At 38.4% G+C, this 22289-nt stretch overlaps 1 protein-coding gene across 1 annotated transcript in view; it reads left to right on the forward strand.

The window, feature by feature from the left end:
* Positions 1–20414, forward strand: part of LOC307142466 (uncharacterized protein) — a 41527-nt gene extending 21113 nt beyond the window's left edge. The window contains exons 2-3 of the mRNA XM_079843374.1: positions 6974–7139; positions 18927–20414. Of these exons, the coding sequence (XP_079699500.1) occupies positions 6974–7139; positions 18927–19004 (244 nt within the window). The 3' untranslated portion in view covers positions 19005–20414. The remainder of the gene's footprint in view (positions 1–6973; positions 7140–18926) is intronic.
* Positions 20415–22289: the final 1875 nt, after the last annotated feature.

A 22289-nucleotide genomic window follows, 5' to 3' on the forward strand; every position in this document is an offset into this window, starting at 1 on the left:
CACATCACACTGTGACTCACTCATCCACTCTTGCACCAACACGTGACTGACCAGAGACTGTATCAGCTCACCTTACTGCCCCTATCATTGCATCTTCCCTATCCTACTCTTATTCGCCAAAGTTCACTGTCATTTTAACCAGAAGCACCTTTTTGGTTGTCGTTAATCTAATTCATGTGTAAACTGTTTGACTTTCTCTTCCACGAGACATTTTGTCTGTTCACACCAAGGAGGTTTATATTACCTGGAGAAAGCTATCATTGCCATTCACTGGCAGTTGATTGACTGGGGGGAAATTTGTGATTTGAATGAGCATTTTTGGGTTTACCTCCATTTAAGAGTGATATATACAACGATCAGGCATAACGTTATGACCACCTTGCTGCAAAAACAGCCCTGACCCGTCGAGGCATGGACTCCACTAGACCCCTGAAGGTGTGCTGTGGTATCTGGCACCAAGATGTTAGCAGCAGATCCTTTAAATCCTGTAAATTGAGAGGTGGTGCCTCCATGGATCGGACTTGTTTGTTCAGCACATCCCACAGATGCTCGATTGAATTGAGATCTGGGGAATTTGGAGGCCAAGTCAACACCTCAAACTCGTTGTTGTGGTCCTCAAACCATTCCTGAAACATTTTTCTGACACCTTTCTATCAGAACCAGCATTAACTTCTTGAACAATTTGAGTTTACAGCTCATCTGTTTGATCGGACCACACGGGCCAGCCTCCCCACGTGCATCAATGAGCCTTGGCTTGGCCGTGACCCTGTCGCCGGTTCACCATTGTTCCTTCCTTGGACCACTTTTGATAGATACTGACCACTGCAGACCGGGAACACCCCACAAGAGCTGCAGTTTTGCAGATGCTCTGACCCAGTCGTCTAGCCATCACAATTTGGCCCTTGCCAAACTTGCTCAAATCCTTACGCTTGCCCATTTTTCCTGCTTCTAACACAATAACTTTGAGGACAAAATGTTCACTTGCTGCATAATATATCCCACCCACTAACAGGTGCTGTGATGAAGAGATAGTCAGTGTTATTCGCTTCAACTGTCAGTGATCTTAATGTTATGCCTGATCTGAGAATGTTGCGTGCAAATTAAATAATTTCATCGAAATATATTGATTTTATTATTATTATTATTTTTTGTACTTTTTTTTTTTATAACTATGGGAGTAACTTTCATTAAACTGTAAACAATCAGTGAAATGTTTACTCTGTGAACGCAATTATAAGCATTTTCAAAAACTGGGTACAATGAGATTACATTATTCTACTCACCCTTCAACCATCGGACAAAATTAAATTGAAAAGTGTAAAAGCATTAACAAATTACTACAAAATACAATGAATAACCCAAAAAGATTGATTATTTCCGTAACAATATTATGGATGTGTGAAATATCACTATAGTAATATACGTATGTTTGTGTTATGTATATGTTGCCTTAATCAAAAATGTTCATTAATTGGAACATTGAGTGATAATATTTCAAAGTGATTTCTGTCATTTTCCTGCTTTAGAAATATTCCAGTAAACACTGCTAACAGGGATTAGAAGTGAAAAGGGGAGACAATTACATTTCAAAGCATCCATGTGAAAACAAACCTGGAAAGAGACGTGAGGATTTAGTGAGAAAAATGAGACATTCTTAGTGCGTTCCAGTGAATTATTCATGAGATATATCGTAAATTAAATCGGGAGAACAGACCACAAATGTAGTTTGCATGTTGTATATAGTCTTTTTTCCATACTGTTACAGCGAAATATACAAAGGGGGGAAAAAAGAAAATAATCAGGAGGAAAAGAATGAAAAAGCTCTTGCCATTCCGTTAAGTTATTATCCTGAATCTAAAACAAAGTAGGCATATTAGGGAAAAGGTACAGAGTTATATGGAACAAGAATTTGGACTAATAAGATTTCATAGTGGGTGGGGCTACCCAGGGTGACATTACCGAAACTGAATGCCCAACAAAATGTCACATGGCTGGTCAGGAGAAAACTCTTCAAAAAGGATTTAGCACTGGTAAATCATCTACTGTAAAATGATAGCAATACACTACCATGATTTCTAATCCAAATTAATGCTGTTCTTTTGAACTTTCTATTCGTCAAAAAACCTGCAAAAATGTTATCACAGTTTCTACAAAAAGACGTTTATGGAACACTAAATCAGCAGAGAAATTGCAATTACACAAATAAATTACATTTTTAAATATATCTGAATTGTAATATTACTTACAATATTTCTGTTTGGTATTTTAGAAAAAAAGCAGTCTTGGTGAGCATAAGAGACTTTCTCTTTCCGACCCCAAACTTTTAGTGTACAGCATGCTATAAAATGTATTATGTCAGAGTAATTATAAATGAATAATTGCTGTATAATAATGTACAAATATTTGCCGTAATATATAAAAGACATTTAATGGAGAAATATGCCTTTTAGAACCATGTTGTAGTTATGGCATCTGTGCGATCAACAAAATGTGCTGCCACTTGTCATGGGTCATGGCTGGTCAGGACAAAACTCTCCTTTACAGCTTTTCACTTTATTTTGTCAGGTCTGGTTAGGACATTGTGTTGGGTAAAGGTGGAAGAGATGTATACAGAGAGGAAATTATGTTTCTTTAAAGCATCTAGATGGGAAGAAGAGAGAGCATTAAGGAACATAAGGTGGGAGAGAAGATTTTAGGAATCTGTCTGTTTCCATCTGCAAAGGAAGTGATGGAAGAGAGCAGAATCCTCTCATATCAAAGAGGTGCAGAGACAATTTAGTGATTTTTAACCCTCCATATATTCAAACACCCTTAACAGCATCTCCCGGCTCCTTCTTCCCAACCGCACATTCTCACTTTCCACTACGTTATAAATTCCAGCAGAAAAGGCCACTTATTCTGTCATAAATCTCCTCTTGCCACTTTCAAATTACAATAATGTATTTGCAAAACGATCATGCCCAGCGTAGATCGCCAAGCAGGAGCGGGAAAGAAAAAAACTCCCTATCTTCTTTCCCTATCAACATGTCGTATACAGTGGGTGGTTTGTATCTGCATACCCTTTTTTTTTTGCAGACAGGGGGACGGTGTGCACCTGCAACAATGGCACTGACAGCTTCCGCACCCTGATCTCATCTGTTCCGGCCTGTGCACTCCACAGAAACTATTTAACTTTCATTAAACCGTGTTTGATATCACCTCAGAGAAGAGACGCAAGCTGCACAAATGCTCATCTGCTCCCCTTCATTCGATTTGATTCTTTTTTTCTTTCTCCCAGACTGTGCCGTTCTCGTAGCCCTTGTCTTGTATTATCCTTCTCATTCCTTCGTTTCACACTCTTTCGCTCAACTGCTCATCTAAACCCCCTCTTCCCTCTGTCAGGCCTGTTCTGACTGACTAAATGGCAGACCTTTGAAGCTGTGGTTAGATTTCTTCATGCCTTTGTACTTGTTTCATAGTGTTGAAACAGTGATTCATGTACAGCTCACACTGCCTCCATTAATTTCATGTAATGTAGCTTTTATCTCGCTCGCTGGGACAACTATCTCCAGCACTGTCTCTCGGGTCAGCATATTGCGCACAGACTATTGCTTTCTCTCTTTCTCTCTTTTACTCTCTTCCTTCTTGTTTTAATTCTTTACTTTTTCTCTTACTCAGGGCTGGCCTGTGGGTTTTTGGGACCTCAAAATGGCCATAACATAATAACATCCATAGAACCTTTGCAACATGATGAGTGTTTTTTAAGAGAAAGTCATCACACTGTACATATCATATTAATCCTGACTTTTTTTTTATGTTGATATATATATATGCAAAACTGACATTTTAGGCAGCCATTACTCCAATTATTCAGTGTGTTTCTAATATGCTGATTTGCTGCTCAAGAAACATTTCATCTTCTAATCAATGTTAAAAACATTTGTGCTGGTTTATATTTTTGTTACAATGTTAACATAATTTATTTACAATATAAATATTTTGTATCATTATAAATGTCTTTACTGTCACTGTTGATCAGTTTAATGCATCCTTGCTGAATACAAGTATTCGTTTTTTTGAACAGTACTGTATATATTTCACTTGTAGAAAAGAATGCATTGTAAAATAAAAAAAATCCTGTTGTTTTTACAAAAAAATATTGAAGAATAATTATGTAAAAAAATGTAAACATATTTACATAACAACCTGTAAATTGTACAGTATAAAACTGTAATTTGCAAACAAGAAAACTACCATTTAAACCAATAAATCTAATAATGCACATTGCTACAAAAATCTATTTTGTATCTTTAACATATACTGACAACCGCCATAATAATGCAGGTGGTAAAAGAGGAATCACAAGTAGAAAAAGTTAATCACAAGTAGCTTTTCCACAAGCTGAATTTTACTAGTAAGGTGCAGAGAGTCATTCGTGCAAACACAAAACAATATCATGGTTACACACAACACTAAAAAAACATTAAAAAAATGCAATAAACATTTATTAAATAACAGAAGATGTAACATAAAGCCCAAATGTGCATAACTGAAAACAAAAACATTTAAAGGCACAATGTAAGATTTTTGGATTAAAGTATCCAAAAACCACTAGAACAAAGTTATATATTTTTGTTGACTTTCATTATCCCAAATGTTTCCAAGAATGTTTAAATCCAGAGAAATTAGCAATTTTACCCAGGACATGGACCGTGTCCGTGCGTCGCCTATCAATGACATCATACCCGCTCTACCCTTGATTTCCAGTTTTAATATATTATGTGTTTTATTAGACAGGTGAGCAACTGTTTGGATACATTCATTGACAAAAAACAAATCATTCTTATATACCTCAACACATTTAGTCTTATTGTTTAAATCTCTTTTTCTTGATTTACCACGAGTACCACGTTTTACCATGCCTAATATCGATCTAGCTCACTACAGTGTGCAACAAGTGTCTCATAGTAGCCGCTGAGCGAACGCAAAGAGTAGCATTATAAAATAACTTTCAACACACTCAAATGTATCTAATATGATGTGTTACCCCACATACGGATGACCGGAAGAAGCGGAAACGGATGTAATAAAAGCTAGGCTGGCCACTCTCCATTGACAAGCGTTAACTTCCTTGAAGGCGGGTACTCTGTTGAACTATTGGATCTGCCCAGAGCCACTCTGGATCTGCCATAACCAATTGCTAACGTTTGGTCGTGACGTATGTCATCTCAAACTAGCGCACGACATCAACGTCATCATTCTCAGCCACTCGCTCCGTTCAGCCCCACCCTGCTTCATACTACAGTTAATAAATCGTTAATAAATAAGCTCATCCATGAATATGATTTCTGAGTTTGAGGCTGAGTTTTTTGTTGTTGTTTTTTTTTTTTGGGGGGGGGGGGTGCGCTTTTACAATAATGGCTGTAGTACAATAGTTTCTTCTGTTTCCCTTCTTAGGCATATTTCTATTAGAGATAGCAGCAACTTCAAACCTCAGCTAGAAATCATGGGGAATGTGGTGGAGGTGTTGGATGTAGCCTAAGGGTAATTCTTTCTTATTTCTTTATTTCCATCCTTTGCACGGTTCTCCGGAGCAGGGCGACACAGATCCACTGATTGGTGGAGTTTGGATCAGAGCACAGGAAGAAGTCAAGCTAAGCAGTCACGAGCAGAGAACATTCAGCTCCTCTATCATCCGCCAAACACTTGACCCACAGTAACTCCGCTTTGACAGAGCATCACAGCTTTTCTATGTAAGACAGAGCCTAGTTTCAGGAAAATGTGATTATGAAAGACATCCAGTCGTAGAATGTCCTCTCTCTCTTTTCCAGCTTTGTTCAAGAAGGCTGACAGAAGCGCGCTCCTGATTACGTATTGCGAACTGTCACTCTCCCCTTAGATAACACCCTTGCACAGAGGTTTGGAAATGCCAAGGTTCAAGTTTACAATTTAAAAGTTTAAATGCAGAACCACGGGTCACCGTGGGCCACAGTAAAGGTCAATGCCATGACGACAGCTGTGGATATTGTTCATTCAGCCCCTCGAGTTACACATTCTATCTTTATCCCTCCTTTTTCTATCTCTAATTTCTGATTTATCCGACCTGTAAGTCTATTTATGCTGGTCAAAAAAAGAATAATTTCATACCACATCAAAACCCTAACCAGGTCTTTGCAATTTCTCGAATGAATAATATGTTATTTGCAGAGAAAGCTATGCATGAGGGTTTTTCTAATTCTCAGTGTTCTTACGAGAAGCTGGGCCGTAATTATGGAATAGGCAATTCGGCGTGATAATCCCACTGTGCGATCTTCTGAGTGAGCATAGCAGGAGATACAAAGACACCTGTGTCCCAGCAGGGACTGGACCTCCTCTTCTCTCCCATCCTCTCTGCCGAAATGACGTGAAAACATCCATATAAATCTGTTTCATACACATATATAATGATTAACTATGAGCGCCTCCACTCTCCTGAGCCAAAGAGGCCTTAAAAAGCGAAGCATATTGGCTGTGCTCAGTGCCAAGGCGCATCCCTCTCCCCCTTCTCCCCCTTCTGGGCCTCTGACGCGGGCTCGCTGGTAGTGCTCTTTCCCTGCAGGGGGCCCCGGAGCCGGGCTTGTCCTGACACCACAAACATATGTAAGGACACCTGAGCTACGGCCTCAAGCCTCCCGCCACCAAGGGTTAATTTTCCACCCAGCCGTGCGGCAGCCAGACTTGGCCAAGTTTCCTGTCGCCCACAGTGCACCACAAGCTGTGTTTGGGAGCCAGCAAACAACATTAATCCTGCCCCTATGACGGATCGCATATGCAAAATGTCCGCCACCCTACGCGTTCACACAGCTAGGCAGGTACGGGGACAGGAAGAAAAGACGACGTAGTTGGACAGAGAGGAAGAGAGATTATGGGATCGGAGGAGGAGGAGGGAGACTGGAGACTGTACTTCATCATGCCACTGGAAGTTTCAATCTTCCTTTTGTCTTTAACATTTCAGGTGCCGATGTGTGCGATGCCAGGAAAGGTCAGGAGATGATTTACTGAACATTTATGGAGGCTTTATCTTCAGTCCTTGTCACCAAGTCGGGCGATGCTTCATAGAGGGTCGCCAAACAGACGTGGAAAAAAAGAGACTGTCACAACGCCGCAACCGCAATGACACAGTAAGAAAACAAGAATGCACTCTTTCATTAGCAAAGCACCGCTGAGAATAAACACTCTCATATTTTTTTTCTCCTCATCCCATTCCCTCTATCTCTAAAAGGGGGAGTAGTGTTCTGGTATAGGCGTTTCTCAACAGGGTTTCCTCTTTTGTGTGTCCATTATGAAACCTCAGCATGAGAGCCATGTTCATGAGTCCGTGACTGTTCTACAGAATTGAACAATGTCATCTAAACTAAGTGCAACAAAGTGACACTTTTCCTAACTTTCTTCTTCTGTCGTGTCCTGTATGGTAAGCAGCAGTGGTGTGTGATGGAAATAAGGGAATTTTCTTTCTATAGGGTTTAGAGAATTTTGTTTAAACGACAACAATGCACTAAAAATGGAGATGTTTTTCCTTTGCTTTATTCGTGAGCACACGACAATGATCCCGTTCACAAGATTTCACGAAAACAACTAAAAACGCTATATTATGCTGCCAGGCCAGTAGTTGGTGATGTAACTCTGTAAAGAAGCATTACACCCCTATAGACTGAACGCTTAATACGCATAACATCACCATTTTCACAAATTTTAGTTTTGTGAACCGTGATTTCAAAAGTTTGCGTTTTCAGGCCTCTAAAACACTGTTTTCATGTAAATAAATGGCCAGAACGCAAACATTTTTTTTTCCGTTTTTAGTTGAAAATGGTATGGTGTAAAAAGCCCCTTAGTCCAAAGTCATTTAAATATGTAAATTTATAACTTCCATAATGTTTAATTGGAGGATCTATCTATCTGTAGATTTATATGTATATTATATGTTAATTGTTTAATAATTGTATTGGAATATTATATAGAAATGTTTATGGTTAAATAGTATTAATATTATTTATATAAATATTAATCAATATTAATCTTAACAGTCACGTACAATTATGAGTAATACAATAATGCAGTACATTTTTGTTAATAATAAGTTACATTTTTTAATTTAATCAATCTGCAGTGCATATGTATATTATATGTTTATTGTTTTAGAATTGTATTATAATATTATATAAAAAATGTATGGTTAAATAGTATTATATTTTTGATATTGATTTTGATTTAACTTTTTAAACTTTAGTTAGTGTGTAATGTTGCTGTTTGAGCATAAACAACATCTGCAAGTTACGACGCTCAAAGTTCAAAGCAAAGGGAGATATTTTTTTTTAAAGAAACTACTTTTTAAGGACTACAACAAACAACTGGTAGGGACTACACAAGCTTCCTCCCGGGTTAGTGACATCACTAACCCTGAAATGTACATAAACCCTGCCCCCAAGAACATGCAACAAAGGGGGTGAGGCTATGTTGAGAATATATAGATTATCATGACAGAATATGCTAATCAATGACTTGAAGATCTCCACATCAGCTACATAATTCATCAACTAACCATTCAGAAACATCTTTTTGCATTCTACATGTTATGCCTTCTTCTTGAGTTTCTGCATCATTGTCCAACTCCGGTTTAAACATAAAAAGCTGCATGAGGTTATCAGAACTGCTTACTGGAGTTCCCATGAGCAGCAGCTCACCCTCAAAAAGTGACAATTTTAACATGCTATAAAAATAATCTGTGGGGTATTTTGAGCTAAAACTTAACTTGCACACTATGGGGACATCAGAGACGTATTTTACATCTTGTAAAAAGGGACAATTAACCACCCCTTTAATATTGAATCAGTATTAATGTTAATAGTCAAGTACAATTATGAGTACAACATTATTATTATTTTTTTTATTTTTTTTATAATAACACTGTAAAAAAAAAATCAGGTCTCCAATAGAAATTTCTAGTGACTGATCACATCTAAATTTTTTAGTTAGCCAAATTGAATTTCTGTGAATTAAATTGCATCAATTCAAAGAAATTCAATTTGGCCAACTGAAAAATTTAGATGTGATCGGTCACTAGAAAATTTTCAATTTGAGACCTGATTTTTTTTTACAGTGTTTTTTTTACAGTAAGTTACATCTTTAATTCCACCAAGCTGCAGTGTCATTTTGTGTTTTGTCATTTCAAGTTTATTTGGATTCAGACATGACTAAAACGATTTAATTGTTAGAGTGGTTAAGCTGTTATTAGTCTGTCTATTTCCACCAGTTTGACCCATTCAGTTCGATTTTTGGAGCAGCATTAACATAAGAGTAATTGGCCAGTCATAGAGCAATGAAGGCACTACCTCCATTCAATGGGACTTTTGTTTGTATATCGCCATTCCCCCTCATTTTTGAGAACACAATGAGTTCAAAAGAAGTAAAAGAGATGCAGCCACTGGTGTTATTGTTGAACAGTGTCACCACAGAAAATGCTTCAAAGTCCCATGATCATTTGAACTCATATTTCAATGTATTTCTTCAACAACAAAAAATTCTCTTTTGCATCCTTCGGAGAAAACCTTGGTGGTTAGCAGATAAACAGTCTATAGTGCTTTAGGAATGAAGAACGCTGGACCGACAGACTTCTCTCCTCAGGACTTTGTGCCTTTTTCTCAGTGTCTCAATTGTCCAACTCAGCATGCTTCATCATCTCGCCTTAGCCGAACACCGCCCAGACCCAGCATGTCTTCTCCACGTTCTCCTTTCCTCTCTTTCTTTTAACTCACTCCAGAAAACCAGTGTCAGAACACTTTGCTTTTTCTTTGGCCCGCATTATTGTTAGATGATGTCCTTGTGTTGTTCAAATCATCCTCGTTACGTCTGTGATGCAAACCTTGTTTGAGTTAAAGTTGTTTTTATTTATAGTGTAATATAGTGTATATTTTCAGTTTGCTAAGTCGTATTTATCAGGTGACTCTGAATTCAAGGGCTTATTCAAAACTTGTTTTCTTTTCTTCCTGTTGCATTGACAACACAAGGTCTTGCTAATGACAGCCTGTCATTGTGGTGGAATTGAAAATCTTCCTCTCTCTCTCTATATATATATATATATATATATATATATAGTTTAAAGATTACATATTTTAATTTAAGGGGAATCGCAGAACCTTGGAAGATTGGGATAGAATAATTCTAAGTACCGTGCCTCTTTCGCGCAATCAATATAAGCCAGAGGCATGTAAAATATCATTACATGTACTTTGCATTTATTTGATTGTTTGTTATTATGCACACCATGTAGGTTGCTAGGTCTAAGGTCACCAGAATTACAAAGTGAGTTTCCTTTCATTTATGAGATGTTTCGCAGCATGGTCAAATGGCAAAGTTCATAACATTTAGACTCGCGGTCCCAAAAGCTCTTCAGAATTTCCACAGGCCCTTCCCAGAAGAGCCTGAAAAAGTATAACTACTGAAAACAGCATTATTTCAGAAACAACCAAGGGTGACAAGAGGTTTTCATTGCAGATTAAAAATCAATGATCTTTTCAGCTTGTGCCGGCTAGGGTTAGCGCTGCAGAGAAAGAAACGGCTTTCACAACAACCATTTGATTAACCTGGATGATTTTATGTGCTGATAGCGTCCACGGTGAGCAAATCATTATTAGATCTCATTTTCTGCACGGAGAAAACCAGTGAAGCTTAGCTCCACGCCGTGCCCTGTGCATTGAATTTCTGTCTTTGACTTAAATAGGAATAAAGATGAGAGGAGAAACGGTGCGAGAACTCTGCGTAGAAGTGGTGAGCCGGAGAGAACGGGCTCTCTATATGTGTGGTGCCATAGGAGGGCAGTGCCCGCTGCGCCCCCGGTGTCCGTGTTTGTGTGTACGCCGTAGAGACAAAGGCATAAACCTCCTGCAGCAGAGGTGCTGTGAGTAATGGATCCAGAATACGCAATACCAACACACTCATCACTCCTCATCCTCCGTATAGCCAAGGTCACCGAAAACCTCTATATTACCTCTACATCTCACTCCTTTTCCATCTTGCGCTTTCGCTCTCGCTCCCTCCGTCAGGGTGGCCACGCCGTCCTCTCACCCCGCCGAGAGCGGGCGGGCGAGCGAGTGAATGAGTCTCAGGGTAGCTGCTGCGAGCACTTGATCTGAGAAGCAGAATGGATGGGAGTGTATTGTCAGACTGTCATTCAGCCGGTCTGCAGCAGCAGTAAGCCTTCACAAAATATTAAACTGCTTTCACCACATAAAAGCCGTCCTCTCATACTGCTGACATATGGCTTGAAAAGCCGCCTCTGGTTTGTTTTGGAGAGGTGGAAATTGAACACAACGGCTATTTGAAGTGGGTCGAGTTGCTCTTTCTGAAGCTGAATTTACCAATGACAGTATAGAAAGAAGAAAGCAAAAGCCTTGCTATTACAACCTGTGAGGTTCTGAAAGTTACCAATGGAGGCGCGAGGGGAATGGGATCGAGCTGAGACTTGTATGTGTGTCAAGTGGTGTAAAACCTCAAACATCGGCCACCGGTCACCTCTGATTCCGTCACTCACAGTATGTACATCACTCGCTATGTTGAGAATTCAGTAATACTATAACATTAAATACAATTATTATTAGGTAACACTTTATAATAACTGCATGCTATGATTCATTAGTTAAGCATTAGTAAACCGTTAATTCATCATTTATGAAGCATTACAGACATTGGTAATACATCTTTTTTTGCTTTTTTGCATCTTGAAATAAACCTTTCTTTGTTCTGTATCACTCTGTGTTGTGTTTGTTTCATTTTTCTGTTTAGAAAATAACTGAGCCTTTACATATCCTTTGTAAAAGCTTTACGAGGCATTTATAGTCCTCACTTTAGATGAGCTCACAACTACTAACTGTTTTAAAACTACCTGAATGAATCATGAATTACTGTAGGCATTTAAGTAAAATATGTATTAAAACACAGAGTAACTGTTACTGCATGTCTAAATAATATGTATAAATGTACATTTAAATAGTTTATTAATAATTTACTTACACTGAATGATCTTATGAACCACTCCTTAATATAACTGGCTTGTAAATAATATAATACTTAATTTGTAAATGATAAATGGATCATTAATACAGTATTTTCACAATTATTAGAATAAAGAATAAGAGAATAAAGCATTTATAACTGTATTTATATACCGCTATTAATGCTTTATAAATGATGAAATTATGTATTTACTAATGATTAGCTAATGATTCATTACATGCAGTTATTATAAAGTGTACATTATCATTATTATTGTTATTATCATCATCATTAATGTTATTATTATATAAGTGAACTTTGAAAATGCTTAGCTTGAATTTTTATCCCTGCATGATGATTTCAGGCTTTGTGCATTTATTTATTCCATTTAAAATGTCAAAAAAAATTCTGATGAATAATTTATTTTAAAGTCACACGCAACCATTTATTTAGCACAGGGGATGATTGACAGTTGAGTATCTACCTCTGAATCAGTGCGATTTTATTGTTATTTACTATTATACTGTTTATTAATATTTTGAATTAGCTTTTATTTTGATATTTTCAGTTTTCTATATTCATTTTCATTTATATTTTAGTGCTTTTGTGATTTAAAAAAAATAATAGTTTGATTTAGCTTTAACATATTTTTATTTCAGTTTTAATCATTTTAGTATTTAAAATTAAACTTATTTTATTTCAGTTAGTTGCCAAGGCATCTTTTCTATTTTTTTGTTTGGTTTTTATACATTTTTCATGTAATATTTATTTTATTTCATTTCAGCTTTATTTAATTAAAGAAAGCCATTTTTAATAGTTTTTGTTTTAGTTATCATTAACAACACAGCTCCGAAACACAAAACACCCCGTTTACACTCATATTAAGCGCACACCCATCGTGATTGGATCACCAGTGATGGGTCTCAGGTGTAAATGACACCATGGAGGTATTCTTGCAAACTTCTGCCAGTGTCTCTCTAGTTCTCCTCACCTCCTCTCTGCCCATTTTTACACTTACATGAAATCTATCCCACACCCTCCCAAGCAGTGCTGGCTCAGAGAGAGATAACAGTGGATTTGGTCTCGGCTGGGCCAATGATTTCCACATTGAAACTGCTATTCATATCAGAGAAGCTGCCTGAACATCAGGCAAGAGAAAAGGTGTGAAATAGCGCGACCAATCTGGAGAGTTCTGGGCAGACAGTCAGTGTAAGACTGTCCAGGTGTCTTATAATATGAGGATTAGAGCTTTGCCAAGGATTGAGCAGCACAGGCCTGATATGAAAAGAGAGAGAGACTTACTGAGGACTTCAGAGACATCAGAGGAACTGCCTGTGCTGGCAGAGTGCCACAACCAAGACCATCATTTTCAACCCCCAAATTAGAGAGGTGACCATCTGACAATAAAACAGCCTGTGGAGAGGAGAAAAAAAAGAGTCAGACTTCCATTATAAATATTAATCAAATTGAAGCCTTTCAGAGATGGCATTTCTCTGCAGGAAAAGATGTAGTACTTGCCTGTCAGGGCAGCGATGGAGGTCAGCATGGCCTTTCCCTTGAGTCAAACTTGATTTAGCCCTTTTTGCCAATATACAATAAAGAAAGTTTAAAACCATATGATATTAAAATAAAAAAATAAAAAATGTGGAGCGAGAGAAAACAACTAAGAAAGTCTATTATTCTTATGTCGAGAAGGAAAAATGCTAATGTTACATCCTCCTCTGTTATATTGTTCTTCTGCAGGTCTTTAACCAGTCCAACTCTTGGCAGGTACAGAACACTAAAGGACCATTTTATTTCTAAATGAGTCTGAATGGCGCACCACAAAGACTAGAAATGCTGCTGCCCTTTCATTTTAAATGGTACGTTGGCATTTAACATTACACATGTCAGCAGAACTTCACTCTCCATTTATGGCTTCCTAATGTATGTGTATTTGTTCACAGCCACTTATGATATTAGCTGTTGTCATCGGCTGTGGAAAGGGACATTTAACATGTAGATATGAAAAAGAAATTATTGTGATCATAAAGGAATTCATAAACTACATTGAAAAACTCCCATCTTTAATAAAGCCTCCTTCACTTCCCTGTAGCACAACATGCTTGAATTTCTCTCACAAAAAGGTGAAGTTAATACAGAATATATGGTAACAATATCTTTTTCTTTTCTTTCTTTCTTTCTTTCTTTCTTTCTTTCTTTCTTTCTTTCTTTCTTTCTTTCTTTCTTTCTTTCTTTCTTTCTTTCTTTCTTTCTTTCTTTCTTTCTTTCTTTCTTTCTTTTTTCTTTGTCAGAGAAATAATGTTTATAAATAAAAAGGTGTTTGTGATAAGCAGGGCGGGTGAGAGCCGTGAGAGAGCGGCACGAGGCCGGTGCGTAATTTGATGATGAGCACCAGCTGTGTGTCACACCAGTCTCGGATCTCTCACGGAGGAGTGACAGAAACATAAAAGGAGGAGCGATGACAATGAAGGACGAGAGAGGACCAGGCCTGGACTTTGTTTTGTTTTGTTTATGTTTTATCATGTGTGTGCGCGGCAGTCGTCCATGAGGAGGCGTTTTTACTTTCAGTTCGTGTTTATTTTTGATAAAATTTGTTAAATGTTCGCCGGTTCCCGCCTCCTTCTTCCTATAACTACGAACCCCGTTACATTGGTGCCGAAACCCGGGAGGAAGGAGGGACATGGTGTCGGAGAGCCCTCGCTGCTGAGGGGGATCGCGGTGTTGCGCAGGTCAGGCTGAGTGGAAGAACGAAGACTGTGAGTGGCTGCCCGAGGCGGTGGTGCTGGAGCGAGTGAAGACCCGGCGTTTGCCATGGGCCGGAGCCTGCGGCCGTCCGCCATGATGGGGAGGAGCAGGGAGCGTGGGACTCGAGCCATCACTGGCCGCCAGGGGGTGGAGGAGGATCGACCCGTCCACCAAGGAGCGCTCAGTACCATTGCATGGCATCGCGAGGGAACCGTCTCGTCTGTCCTTACTCCCAGGTGCTGTGGCTGCCGAGACTGGCCCTGGGGGGAGTACAGCGCAGTCTCGTGGGTACCCCCCGTCCTGCGAGGGGCGATGGTGGTATGTGACAAGCAGGGCGGGCGAGAGTCGTGAGAGAGCGGCGCGAGGCTGGTGCGTGCTTTGATGATGAGCAAAAGCTGCATGTCACACCAGACTCAGATCTCTCACTGAGGAGCGATTGAACATTCACCGGTTCCTTCCTCCTTCTTCCCATAACTACGAACCCAGATACAGTGTTCATACTCTATATAATTTTTTTTTTTAAATATTCATTATGCCATCTTGAATTTAATATTAAAAATGTTGACATTACAAGCTCAATGCCTATATTTCTACAACAATCAACTCTTAAATTATCATTTAGGGATAACAGTTTAAAATTGTATGACCATATCGTCGCTGCCCGATGAAACTCACGTATGTCCAAAACGGTTACTTTTCAGGAAGTGAAAAAAACACCGTATTTCAAAAGCAGTTGAATGTAGCGTTGTCATACTTGGTACGGCATCCTTACATGTAACCATATTCTTGCCAGTGTAATGATATAATCCACATTTGACCAAAATTTAGTTTAAATGGACATATGTGCATATTTTACAGTAACGGTGGTCGATACGCGTTCTTCTGATCATTAATTAGAATGGCCAAGTTGCGTTTCATATTGACAGAGGAATACGTGCTGGACATTCTCAGCCTCTGGCAAGCGGTGATAGCAGTATGAGTGAGGCATGTTCTAGTGACAATCATGACAGTAGCATTACAGGCTATACTAAGAAAAAGTTTGACTAAGAAAAAAAAGTTTGAATCTTACCAATGAGACCGAGTTTATTTACATACTAGCAAGCAAACTATTCTGTGAAGAACTAGATTAGAACTAAACTGTGGAGAGCTTCAATGTCGTACTTTCGGCTATCCAGTGCTGAGCTTCGATGAAACTTCACGAGACCGGTGAGATGCTTCCACAGGGCGGGGAGATACGCGGCGTGATTGACAGCTTTGACACCAAATGGATATACGTGAAAATCAGATGACATGATTTCACAACTTTTCATTGGCCATTTAGATATGTGAAGCATACTGTATACGGAAATTAACCTGGACATTCAATCCGTCGAAAAATCTCACAATCGTCAAAATGGACATAGGTGGTTTTCATCGGAGCGACGATATACTGGATGGATGGATGGATGGATGGATGGATGGATGGATGGATGGATGGATGGATGGATGGATGGATGGATGGATGGATGGATGGATGGATGGATGGATGGATGGATGGATGGATGGATGGATAGATAGATAGATAGATAGATAGATAGATAGATAGATAGATAGATAGATAGATAGATAGATAGATAGATAGATAGATAGATAGATAGATAGATAGATAGATAGATAGATAGATAGATAGATAGATAGATAGATAGATAGATAGATAGATAGATAGATAGATAGATAGATAGATTAGTTAGATAGTTACTTTTACACTGGTATATATGAGGGATACAAAAGCCACCCATAGTGTATAATGACACTTACTGTATATCTGTCTCTCTCTCTTTTGTTATTTTTTGCAATATACATGCCTACATCTGACAATTCTGCCCTCCCTCAAACTCTCTCCCATTCTCCTTTTTTTCTATCCTCCCATTATGAATAATGAACTTGTCCTCCTATGATCAAGCCTATTGGGGATTTCCGCTGCGTGTGTCAGGGCCTGTCTAATGGATTGCTGTATGCTAATTTGGCTAGAGGATGATGGGCAGTTCTCTGCTGGGGTCACCGGTGAAATAAAAGAGCCCTTTGTGCGAGTCTGAGCCATGTGCCTCTGACAGACCGCCACAGACCTTGAGAGTCTTCCTTTATACTTGTGCACAGCTACTGGAGAACGAAGAACAATGGAAAACACCAGGCTATGTCACTATTGATTTAGGGAGGGATGTGTGTCTTGGTGTCCTAGACCTCCGTAAACTCCTTGAATGTGGGTATGTAGGTAACCTACAGCACACTCTTGGATGGTTTCGGATAAGCTGCTTCCATCGTCTGTGACCTAGCATCAGTCTCACTGGCCCGTTTCCAACCCTCAGTCCATCAGCCATTAGGCCAATAATGAAGTAACCTCACATGGTTATTGACTGGCTTGTCAGTAGCCCTGCCTGAGTCCTTAATAGGAGTCATTGGTCTTAAGTTAAAAAAGGGCTGAAGGAGGTAGAGGAGGCCATGCACAGCATCTCAAGTGCCCTGCAGAGGTGAGCAGCTGCCAGCCCATGCAAATTATCTGGCTGAGACGAGCTGCTGTCGGGACGAATGAAAAATTCTGCCATTCAGCTATGGGATCAGTGCAAACAGAACTCATTAAGTGTGGTGGGCCTTTGCATAAGAATATGTACAGCAAAGGTTAAAGAGTTAAAAAGTTAAAGATGTTTTACAGCAAGTATTGTTTCTATCATCTTAAACAATGAAAATATGATTTTGTTTCTTCTTCCGTGGAACACAAAGTAATACATGAACTCAAAAATGTTTGAGTTGAACTAGAGAACTGGATCTGTCTGATTCATAAACAAATCATTCAGACAGATTTTATAAATTGATTCATTATCTCAAAAGAATAATTTGTTTAGGAAAGATTTGTACTTCTTCCATGACGTGCCATTAATGCTGCAAGAACCCTTTCGAGGCCTGATACCCTCATACTTACATTATAAAGAGCGGCCAGGATATTCCTAAGAAATCAAACCTTTACACTGCTGTTCAAAAGTTTGGGGTTGGGAAGATCAATATTTTATGCTCACCAACACTGATTTATTTGATCAAAATACAGTAGAAACAGTAATAGTATTACATTTTAATATTGTTGCTGTTTAATATTGTTGCTGATCAGTTGACTTAACTTAAAAAAAATTAGGAAACCTGTTGCATTAAAATTTCATGCATAATTAAAAAAAAAAAAATATATATATATATATATATATATATGTGGAGTTGTCAAATTCACATAACTTAAAGGGATAGTTTACCGAAAAATGAAAATTACCCCATGATTCACTCACCCTCAAGCCATATGACATTCTTCTTTCAGACAAATACAATCTGAGTTATATTAAAAAATGTTGTGGACCGCCTTCCGTATTCAGGGTAACTGGCGCGACGATGGTGATACACTTTCTTCGTAAGTTGAATATGGAAGGCAGTCTGGCAGAAGCTGGATATTTTTACTTTATAAAGTTTTAAATATGAATATTTTTCTTAAACACACCCATTGATTCACTTTAGAAGTCCTTTATTAAGCCCCAGAGCCGTGTGGGTTACTTTTATAATGGATGGATGCCCTTTTTTGGGCTTTAAATTTTGGGCGGCCATTCACAAGCTTGGAAGAGTCCAAATTTTTTTTTATTTAACTCTGATTGTATTCGTCTGAGAGAAGAATGTCATATACACCTGATGGCTCGAGGGTGAGTAAATTATAGGAACATTTTCATTTTTGGGTGAACTATCCCTTTAAGTTTATTACTTAGTAATTTTGAGGCAATTGGTTTCCTCTCTTTTTAAGTTAAAAAAATATATATATGATTATTTTATGTATAGCAAGTGTTGAAAGCAGTATTTTTTTTATAAATGTCTTTAATATTATTTTGATAAATGTATTGAATCCTTGCTAAATGGAATTAATTTATTTCAAATAAATAAATACAAATCTTACTGACCCTAAACTTTTGAATGCAGTATATGCTCATCCATATATTTTTCATATCTACATGTAAATCATAGAATGTTCTTCTTTTTGCATCCTTTTTTAAACATTCTCTCTCTCTCTCTCTCTCTCTCTCTCTCTCTCTCTCTCTCTCTCTCTCTCTCTCTCTCTCTTTCTCTCTCTCTTTCTCTCTCTTTCTCTCTCTCTCTTTTTCCCATTTCAGGCTATCGGGTTCATCCTGCACATAAAACTCATCACAGAAAATGAATATAAGCGGTTGGAGAAGAGACAGGAGATGTGAACTGTCCCTCTGGAACGGGCTGCCATTAAGTTTACTAAAAATGTCTGATGGTTTCGCCCAGACAGTTAGGAGAGCTGTGTCTGAACGGGATCCAAATCTCTGGTATGTGGTGCAGTAATGACAGAGAAATGTTGTCATAATTATTGTAATTTCCTTTGATTTAGAAAGTTGGTGTAGTTTTAATTGAGCAGACAAATTTAGCTGTTTGACAGCCGAGTTCATGGATGTTTTTTTTTTTCTTGACAGACTTCACCCAGTAACAGATCAAAACTTTTAAACTTATAATAAAGATGTTTTCTTTCTTTCCTTCTTTCTTTCTTTCTTTCTTTCTTTCTTTCTTTCTTTCTTTCTTTCTTTCTTTCTTTCTTTCTTTCTTTCTTTCTTTCTTTCTTTCTTTCTTTCTTTCTTTCTTTCTTTCTTTCTTTCTTTCTTTCTTTCTTTCTTTCTTTCTTTCTTTCTTTCTTTCTTTCTTTCTTTCTTTCTTTCTTTCTTTCTTTCTTTCTTTCTTTCTTTCTTTCTTTCTTTCTTTCTTTCTTTCTTTCTTTCTTTCTTTCTTTCTTTCTTTCTTTCTTTCTTTCTTTCTTCAACATGTTTTACTTTTATACGATGCCTGCTAGCTGAAAATGTATCTTCCAGTGATTATGCATGAAGATAAATTTCAACCCAAACTCAGCCCAGCATTTTGTTCTCTTGGGTATCATTTGGATTGTGGCTTTAAAACATTTCCATTGCTCCTGAGGAATAGGAATGTATCAGTAAAATTAGATAGTTAGCATGTATTTCTTATTACGGATGATTTGTATGGCCATCTGTCTGTTATGACTGAACCTCTAGCAAATAACAATGCCATCAAAACCTTGTTTTCTGACCGTACTCATGTAAACATGTGAAATTGAATTGATTTGGTTCCAATCAGAATTTCAGATGAATGAGTTGCCTGTGTTTTGATGCCCTGCAAAGGGGACAAACAGTTTCATAGCGTATTTACAATATCAGACATTCTGTATGAATGTACGCATGTTTATTGATAGGCTCCAGTTCTCTTGGCTCTTTTGGAATTGATGAATGGCAGTGGGTGTGGTGTGATGGCTCGTGTGTTGTCATAATTCGTGATGAGTCGAGCATTCTGGCTGGCTTTATGGCACTTGTGGGCTCGAATTGAAAGGAATAAGAGGGTGTTTTAAGGCAGAGTGGATTTTAGTCTTATCCTGACTAATAGACGTAATATTACTCAACATTCATTCAGCTCTAAATGAAACATTGCGCAATAACATGCCTAGAAGCAAGATTTAATAATTGCATTTGGGTTTTGTGATTTGAATGTTGTTTTATGAAAGCGTATTGTTCTTGCAGCTGCCTAGATGTGATTTGAAAACACACAAAGCCTCAATAAACTGATTGATGTGTTGGATTTGAGTCTGACCTTTTTTGCGTTTGTTTTTTTCTATTTTACCCTTAATCATTAGCAAGATTCTGTGTAAGGTGATATATGATGTATTGTATAAGGTCTGCTTTGTATGTGTGTTTAGTTTTGTGTTTGAGACTTAGGCTGCATTTTTTTTCCCTCTCATGTGGCATAGATCAGATACGACCCACGAATGTGTAAGCAGGAAAAAAGCACATGGAATCCGATATTCTCAGAACTGTTTCAGGCCTCATTCATATGTGGATATAAATCTGATGTGAATGCAAACATGCATTTGCGTCAGCCATGTAAGTGGACAGATTGGATATTGCCATCAATGCGTGTCGTTGAAAAAGCAACGGTGGCGAATGACATCAACTGCGATCACGACTCTTTTCAATGGTGCAATGGAGGACGAAGGCTCAACCCAATGTTTTACGGACCTTTAAAGATGGTGCGTAAAGCAAAAGCTTGTTTTATTGTCTGCATCCATTGCAAATGCTCCATTTTTACTTTATTTTTGGCTTAAGCTTTTCCTGGATCAGTAAGTCTACCTTGGGTTGTTTCACCAAGTGTATAGTGTAAATGCAGAAATGTAAGCTGGTCATCAAAAAAATCGGATATAGTCAACAAATCGAAATTGGGCATCAAGACCTGCAGTGTAAATGCGGCCTTAAACCGTGTCTGCACCGGATGCGACCGTTATCGCTTGTGTCGCAACAGCTAAAGACTGTCTACACTGGATGCGACAAAGCAAATTTCAAAGCATTTGTCCTTCGTGTCAATAAGTCATAAATAGAACGAGACATTGGTTTACCATATTTCGCTCGCATCATGCCGCATCCTGTATAGACAACATCACTGATTATAAGGGGTTCTATTGTCTTTTGTTGCGTTGCATTGCGCCGTTCGTGTCCGGTGTAGACGTGGCTCTTCCGACAAAGCTGTCTGTGAAAAACTTAATGTGGAAAGAACAAATGTCTTTCATTTTCTAAAGTTTCTCATTTTAGACCAGGGTTGTCCAATCCTGCTCCTGAAGAGGCCCTTTAGAGTGTAGTTCCAACCCCAGTTAAACACACCTGATCCCGCGGCATACTATAAAGTTCCAGGCAGGTGTGTTGAGCTAAGTTGGAGCTAAACTCTGCAGGACAGTGGCCCTTTAGGACTGGGTTTGGACACCCCTGTTCTAGGCTCTACTTGTAAATGCCTTGGCCTATATGTTAACACGTGGAATGAGCTGTGGCTGATCCAGTTCGTCCGTCTATCCTAAATACAATATAAATAATTTCCATTCAATAAGATCAAGTTGACACTTATTTTTCTACCCACTATTAGAATACTTTTAGATGTGATGAAGTAACCTGAAGAGAAAGAATAAAATGATGGCTGTCAATATAATAATTCTGATTAAAATCATGATTTCTGAAAGCATAACCAAAAACTTTAATACTTTATTCTCTCTCTCTCTAACATTAAATTGGCTCTACACATAAACTTCGACATACACACATGAATAGTCCATTTCCTTACCTTATCACCGGGCTACAGTTGAGCTGTGCTGAGGACAGACAGCGTAGAGGCCTGAGGGCTGTGTGTATCTACTGTAGCTCATTCACCCTCAGTCGCCCGAATGAGAAATGTGCATTTCTCCCAGCACTGACAACAAACCACGACTGCATGTCCCCAACAAAATAAAGCTCCCTCACTCAGTCAAGAAAAAAGACAGTGGGTTTTAGTTTTCTCTCTTTGTGTGTGTGTGCGTGTTTAAGAAGCTCCCTCTCCTTATTTCCTCCTCCCAAGGTTACGGTCATCTTTTTATACGGGATTATAAAAGGTTTCAGCCCGATGGAGGTGTTCAGTGTTATTTTGTAATTAGAATG

This window comes from Gobio gobio (genome assembly GCF_949357685.1).
Source record: "Gobio gobio genome assembly, chromosome: 18".
In the NCBI taxonomy this organism is placed as follows: domain Eukaryota; kingdom Metazoa; phylum Chordata; class Actinopteri; order Cypriniformes; family Gobionidae; genus Gobio; species Gobio gobio.